At 31.6% G+C, this 8,465-nt stretch overlaps 1 protein-coding gene across 1 annotated transcript in view; it reads left to right on the plus strand.

Annotated features, from left to right (window-relative positions):
* The window catches only part of LOC106683606 (protein cueball), a gene marked incomplete at its 5' end in the record, with an annotated part of 111,339 nt that overhangs the window by 97,509 nt on the left and 5,365 nt on the right, over positions 1–8,465 (plus strand). Inside the window, one exon of the mRNA XM_014425177.1 lies at positions 8,320–8,418. Within this exon, the coding sequence (XP_014280663.1) occupies positions 8,320–8,418 (99 nt within the window). The remainder of the gene's footprint in view (positions 1–8,319; positions 8,419–8,465) is intronic.

An 8,465-nucleotide genomic window follows, 5' to 3' on the forward strand; every position in this document is an offset into this window, starting at 1 on the left:
AAAAAAAAAAAGGTGATGTACAAAAACATTCTTCGGTAACTGTATATAATATGCTTTTTACATGGTGTATACACAAATTATTTATAATATAAGCCTCTTCTTTAGGGCTTACTAGAGAGGAAAAAATATAATATATATAGTTACGGTCTGAGTGAGATGTCAGCTGACAAAGGTCATATCAGCTGATCAAACATGTATACATGGAGGTACTGAATAGTGCATAGAGATTGTATATACATATTTTTTCTCTTTTTTTGTTTGTGTAGCGGAGGTATAAGTGTTATTAATTTTCACTCTTGTATTTATTGTAAGTTTTTTATTAAGTGTACAAGATAAGTTTGCGAGGACTGCTCGTCTACTGTTTTATGTCTACAGGTTATAATAATTAAATAATAATAGGTAAATAGTTTTTCCTTGTTGTTTTTTATATGTTATTGTATTGCACAGTATAAGTTAACAATGACTGTAAGGGAGTATTTACGGCTAGAATGAGATGTCAGCTGACAAATACCCTATCAGCTGATCGAGTAGATCGAAAATGTTTATATAGAGAGGTTCTGTACTAAATAAAGTCAGTCTTGGTTACACATTCAGAGATTATCATTACGCCAAACTTTTCCGTTTTTTCCTTCCTTAGGACGTTCTGACAAAGCAGAATATGTCAGGATGGTTGACTAGAAATAGCTATAGGTAACTGTTGATCCAAACCTCGAACAAGAAAGGACTGGGCAGTGCCAATATTTGTTTGGGGTTGAATTCACAACTCCGTTATAATTACCTTCTTCAATATTTACTTTGAACTAGGCCGTGTGGATCAGCAATGTATAGAAGAGAAAAGGCAAGCGGTTAGCTAACAAATAAGTGCCGAATAACTACATTCATTTATTCTATAAAGATTTTTTTTTTAATACAATTCCCTAATGTTTCTTAAAATTACAATATGTTAAAAGCAAAATTAAAATTAAATTAAGTTCTTTTGTTGTCTCATTTTTTTTTAATTTTAAACTATTTTAATTAGAAAAATCGAAATTCCATATTGATGTGCTCTTTAATTATTTCTATTTTCCACCAATAAATAAAAATAATGTTGACTCGATGTTTAACTAACACTCTACCTGTGCGTACCTAGGTGTGTTAATTACATTAGTTTGACCCCTATTTTTTTTACCTAAAGTATTTAGAGGGTTGATATAAAAGTTCTCTTTTTGAAATGTTTATTACTTTTTTGCTAGATATATCCATTAAAAACTTCCTGCATTCCATCTTGGTGGTTGTATTATATATGATTTTATTTTCCAAAACTATGGCAGTAAAATGTTCATGTTGTCAATAGTAATGTATTGTGTGAAGTAGTGGAAATAATAAATATCTTATCAGTTGGTTTTTATTATATTTTAAAAGTTCAATGTGGAGCGATTCTATATTAATTTCGATTTTATTAAATGCCCAAGATCTTTTTTTTTGTGTGTGTGAATTTCTTTGTTGAATAGTATCCAAGTGTACTCTGATTTATTATTTCAATTTATATATTGAATATATAAATGGAAATAATAAATCACATTAGTGGATTACCATAGGCACTTGCACACTCTATGAGGACTTAAGTTATTCTAACATTCATTGTATTTTCATGTAGATAAGATAATACGACAGTTTAATAAGAGCTAACGATACAAGTCTTCATGAATGCGAAGTATAAAAGAGATCGGAAAATTCTATTATTCTATTATTCCATTTACCTTCTTTCATTAATCTTCTTTTCAGACGCCTAGGGGGAATTATCAGGTATTGAATAAGAAGCCAGATTAGATACAAGTGGTTGGGAAGTTAATCATGGAAGGAATGGTATATTCTGGCCAAACCGGCAACAAATGGAATGTTGAGGTCGTGATGGATGACTTGATTTGTGACAAAGTAAGGAGCATTAACGATTTTACAAAATATTTTAGACTGTCCGGATTGTATACGAAGAGGAATTCGAAGGTTTAGTGGAGCCCCAAAGCTCAACTCCATATGTCCAGTAGATTATTATTGTCAAGTAGATCAGTCTTTTGTAATGGATTGGAAGTTTAGACTGTTGTCTAGTAAATGCTGTAATAGTCGGAATCGACGAGCAGTTACCTGTATTTTTAGTCTTGTATCAGGATTCCATGTCAGACGTTTTTTCATATGTAGCCCTTACTAATGGACCTATTCGACAGGAATGAGTGGGGTATTATTAAAGAATACTGTGGGGTAGGAAGTCATGAGTTAACGACGAAATGTAAATGTGATTTGGTGGGAATTATTGGAATTTATTTTAATCCTTGTTTCTTGTCCTTGTGATGCGGGATTTGAGAGTTTGGGATACAATGGAAGGGTCATTATTCACTGACAATAGACACAGTGTTGTTGGCATACGTAGTGAGGATAGTGTTAGGATGGGTTGGGATGTATAGAGTCTGTATAGAGGATAGGACCAAGGATACTACCTCTGAGGTACACCAGCATACTGAAGAAAGAGAGATGAATAAGCGCTATTGTGATTTACTTGAAATAATCTGTTGGAGATAAGAACGGATAATGAGGAAGTGTGTAGGGGATAGGAATGTACGGATCTTGTATAGCAGTCCTGGGAGCCAGTCTCTATCAAAAGCCTGTTCTACATCAAGAAAGGCTCCCGAGCAGTACATTCTGCGCTCTAACGCAGATGAGATATCAACCACACGGTGACATTGCAGGATCACCCAAACTGGTGATAGGCAACAGTTAAATTAAAAATTATTGCAACCATTTCAGTTTCGAAAATGTCCATAGTTATCATAAATAATACATCTTACACAGATTTTATATTTCATTTGGTTAGGAAAAACCCAAAATCTGGTCATATATTATAAATATAATATGTAAATATTATAAACCCCTAAAATATCAGAAATAAGCTAACCTTTCTTTCAAATTCAATTTTTTTTAGCTAAAAAAATATAACTACATTTGAAATAAGCTCAAAAAATATATATATAATTAACTCATAACCTGATAGCCGTAATCGCAGACAACGTAAGAAACATTACTGGTCATATGTAGGGCATTAAAAGTATCTAAAGGTAAATGCATTCACCAACAAAACAGATTTATCACTATCTTGTACGTTGATATACTAAAAAATCTCTAACCATTTATTCTATTCACTTTGTATAAACTGCTAAAAATATTAATAATCCAATCTAAGTTTACAATTGGTTGTGAATAATTACTTTTCAATACACAATCATTTACCGGCACCATTAGTTCGGCAAATTACTTCAATAGTTTAATAATTCTATTACGCTTGTGAAGTAACAATGCTTCTTATACTTGAATACTGCAAAGATAAAAGAATTACAGTGAACAATTCAACGAGGCAAGCGTCGAAAATTGTAGGTTCACAGAAAGTAAAAATTGAATTAGGACCTTGAAAGTGGTCTTGTTCTTCGACCTACTCACTTCCCTTCCGGCCTCTCGATACTTTCTTTTCAAAGGAGATTTCTTAGGGTCAGTTCCATTTATTTATTTTTGGAAAATATATATTGGATTTTATTAATATATATTCTCTAGGATCAGTTAACTGTTTTAAAAAATATATTGAGTTGTAAAGTCACATTAAATTAGTAGCTGATATTTTTTTTTTTTTTTTTTCTTCAACTCCACTTCCTCCTAAAAATAAAAGTTTCCAATATGCAAGGATGTCCTTTCAGTGTTATTAGTCAGAATTATTCAAATGATTGCGTAACAATGGTATTTAAATACAAAGACAATCATTTGTTAGTTTTTCCCTCAGGTCTATGAAGAAATTTAATCCTTAGTCTCACAGATAAGTTCCGCTCGAACATGGTAAACTTTATAGTGTGAACGATTAAGATTTAAATTTTGTACCATTGTAGACATTGTTCTTTTAGTTGTCACCTCACGTTGCTAAGAACTTAAGATACTGAACAATCTTTTTTTTTTCTTAATTATTTATTTATTGTAATTTACAACTGTACAAAATTATACAATAGGTAAATATGTAGTATGTTTCATATACACTTGAAAATCTTGGGAAGGAACCACCCATTGGTGGTACTTCAAACATTAATTTAAACTAGAAGGTCCCGTGGCCATCTTCTTTTCAGACGCCTCGGAGGATTATCAGGGATTGTTAAGGATGAAAGATTAAGAATTAATGGGTTAGGATGGTTAAGGATTTTGGAATAAAAAGACGCATATCAGTTTTGGGTCAAATCTGCAACGAATGGGATGTTAAGGTCTTTGTGAATGAGTTTATTTGTGACGTAATAAGGAGCATCAAGGATTTTACGTAGGATTTTGGATTGTAACGATTGGATGCGGGAAGAATTTGATGGTTTGGTGGAGCCCCAGAGCTCAATTCCATATGTCCAAATTGGTCTGATTATTGTAGTGTATACTAATTTTTTGTAGTGAATGGGATGTTTAGAGCGTTTGTCAAGTAAGTGTTGTAGCAATCGGAATCTACGAGCAGTTTCTTGTCGTTTCAGTCTTGTGGGTGGATTCCAAGTAAGTCTCTTGTCGAGATGGAGTCCTAAGTATCGAATCTGTTCTACAAGCGTTATTGGTGAATCTAGAAAGGATACTGTAGGACAGTAGGGCAGAGGTTTACGACGGAGAGTAAAGGTGATCTGGTAGGATTTGTCAGGATTTATTTTGATTCTCCAGTTTTTACACCATTCTTCAATAGTTGTTATGTGTGCCTGTAGTGTTTGTGATCCATTAGTTGGGTCGTTGTTTACAGAAAGTATACATGTGTCATCAGCGTATGTTGTTAGCACTGTGTTAGGGTGGGTTGGGATGTCAGCTGTATAAACCGTATAAAGAATGGGACCTAAGATACTACCTTGAGGAACACCGGTGGACTGAGAAAAAAAAAATGTTTGTACGGTATGTGTAGTCAAAAAACAATCCATTTTCAAATTATTACATTAGGCCTTGTTGTATTCGTACAAAATTTCGTATAATCAGTACTGTTAACCGTGTTTTAGTCTTCATTTCCTAGGTCAAATTCACATGCTCATTTGTTCAAATAATTTTTTAAGTAACATTAATTAAAAAATATGATAAGGAATTATAATGATAAAAAATAATAATAAAACAATGTTAGTTCATGGAACGCTTGCCTGTATTTAGTGTTCAGCTTAGCATAGGCCACATTGCTGCACGAAAACTAAGAAACTAGCCGTGAGTTTAGTTTAGTTTTTATTCAACTGCCGGATTTACATAAGGTATTTTTATACATATTCGGAACCTGTCGCTTAAAAGAATATTCAATAAATTTTAATATTCTAAGTATCCTTAGGAACGTGATTAAGAAAGATGGTCGTCTTCACAAGACGTATCAAGCTGTACCCCGCCGAAGATCATCAGATTCAGAAACAGTCATTAAGCAAGCAAATAGGAGTAAGGCTAAGTTGTAGATTGGCCTCAGGGCAAGTTGGCCTAATGATTTATCCCGGGGGATGCCGGGTCACGTAACCAGGGAGGCTGACTATCATCCTCTGGATTATTAAGGACTTCCCTTTGTTCCTGATGCATTCGCCTCTAATCCACTCTCTAATCCTCAGAGCTAAATTATCCTTAATTTCCCCTCCTGTTTGGCTCCCGCCTCCTTGTTGCGTACTCCGCACCCAGCTTACAGCGCGTAGACGCTCTGTCTGAGGCACAAGCTTATTCAAAAGAGTAGAATCATTAATAGATATTTCTAGCAATATTTTTTTTAACACTTATTAAACAAACAAAATCATTCTGAAATATATTTTGCATATTAAACAAAAGTTCGGTGTGTTCTTCATATTTGATGAAAATTAATCCATATACCTATCAAAACAGTAACTCCTCTTTTTTTTCATCATAGTAATTGAAAACCCATCTATCATAAATTGACGATTTTTTGATTTTTGTTGGTCACATCTTGCACAATAGGAATAAAAGTAAATTAAAAAAAAAATATTCTTTTCAGTGGGTGCCGGGTCTAAATTCACATAAATATTACTCAGTTTATGTTGTAAAGTTATAGCTTAGTAGCCTGAAAGCAATAGCGGAGGGAAAGCCATAACCGAGTAGATAAGACAAGTATATTGTATTTTTTCATTCGTTATTTTTTTGGACACAGGTGTCGACTTTCGCTCTCTACGCTCGCTCTAAAAGAATAAACAACACCTAACAGTTACTTTTTAGTACAGCTCAGTCAGGAATTCGCATTAACATGACTCAGTTTATAGTGTCAGGATGTTAACTAATAGCGACTGTGATAGGCGGGAGAGCCGTTAATGAGTTAATAACTAGGGACCCATTTTGTATAATCATAGTGGACCATCAGAAATAATTAATCATTAATTGTGCTCAGTGGAGATTGTTTTTTAATACGAGATCGATTACATTGTTAATATAAAAGTTACATGGGGGTATAGTCTCGTATAAAAACATTATAAACATTTATTATAACACAACGTTATAAATAAAAAAAATCAAGATGAAATAAATAAATAAAAATAATTCTTAATAGGAAAGAAAGGTAATGGTAATAACAAAAATAACGTATACCTAAAAAAACAAAAAAATTCCCTCTAAAATCTCCCGGAAGAAAACAACAAGTTAGTTTGAAAAAAAGGGACGAAGGGAAACAAAAAATAAAATAGAAGTTATGTTAATAATAAAATTGATAAACATAGAATTTATAACAGAATGTCCTGCAGCAGCCTTGGCTTAAATCTTTGGGTTGACCTTCAATAGAGAAAGCTGACCTGCTATGATAGTTATCAACATTCAATGATCATTTCAATTAAATAATAAAATAGATATACAATCTATAATCACAGTTTGCCTTACTCAGTATCTAGTTTACACAGTATACATGTTTTGAATGGATACTTACAAACTTAATGCATATTGCCCATAGTTGTGGCAGGTTGTATTATTTTTAAATTAAAAAAAAATCTCTGTATATAAACAACATAATATAATGTATAATGATTAATATTAATATGTTTCAAACTCTTATCGTAAATATGATTGCTATGACAAATGAATAAGTATTTTTTTTTTAATTTACAATTTATACTCGCTTCAATCATACTTTAAAGGTTTGTCTTCTCTTCCAATTCAAATTTTTTTTTTCTTTCTTCATTTATTTTTCATTTCTGCAATGAAGATTTATTTAGGTCCTAAGAAGAAGTCCTACGTTTTTTGAAGAGTGGGTGTTTCGTCTGTTATCATTGTGTTGGATGGCATTCTATTGTCTGTAAAGGCATATTTTCCCTTTTAATTCACTCAGCAATGCAGGGAAAATTTTATGAATAATTTCTTTTTCTTTTATTTCTTAATTTTTTTAGGGGAATGACATAATGAAAATAGGGGTATATATTTTATAAAGTGTAAAATAATGTATAAAATAATAAATAATATAGTTCATAAGTTTCTTATAATTTTTTTTTTCAGAATGTACCTACGTTAAATAATAATAATAAATAATATTGAATGGATTTTGGTATCCTTGTGAAATATAAAAATTTAAGGTTCAATACCAATAATGATAAATGTGTGCAAAATCAATCAAAATAACTGGACTAAGTTAATTTTCATTAACTAAATTGTAGTAAAATATTCACAAAATAATACGGTGTTTAATAAAAGTAATATAGAGAATGCTATGAAATTTGTTGAGAAATTTCATAATATATTCTAAATATTTTAATTTAGTTCAATAAAATATACAAGGTTGTGAGGTATTTATATTTCATAAAGGTCAATTAGTTTACCTTCAGCGTTAGAATCAAGGCCGTGATATTGTAATTATAATCTGCCATTTTCTCCTTTTTTTTTAAATTGAAAATTGCTTTTATGATGGTTTCCTAAGAGTTCACAATTTTGATTTCTTGTATTTTTTTTTTATTTCTAAAGATGCTCTTAATCATCTTGTAAGAGTTTAGTTATTCTGAGTTTTATTGATTCCGAAATGATTTACAGTTGGAAATAGTTTTCTATTTGGCTGACATTGCCAACAATCTCTTTTGATATTATCATATTACTGGTGAAGAAGATAGTTGATGCTTATTTTTCTCCTAGACCAATTCGTAATGAACTTATTATGTTATGAATCTAGTAAAAGTACAATACTAAATCTTCTCGTATAATAATAATAATAATAATGATAATGATAATGATAGTGATAGTGATAGTGACAGTGACAGTGACAGTGATAACGACAACAACAACAATAATAACAACAACAACAACAAATATTTAATATATATATATATATTTAATTTGCTAATGTTTTTTTCGCAGGTTGTAGAGGTGATGGGGAGTGTTCGGTGCAGTGTAGGAACGATGGGAGTCAGGAAGATACCTGTGGCTGCAGCAGCAATAGCATCAGGGTTGAAGCAGGTTAGTGAGTAGTTTAAAGAAATATAATTATTGAAAGTATTATAATT

This window comes from Halyomorpha halys, unplaced genomic scaffold, assembly GCF_000696795.3.
Source record: "Halyomorpha halys isolate HHAL.00 unplaced genomic scaffold, Hhal_1.1 Scaffold499.1, whole genome shotgun sequence".
Taxonomy (NCBI): Eukaryota; Metazoa; Arthropoda; class Insecta; order Hemiptera; family Pentatomidae; genus Halyomorpha; species Halyomorpha halys.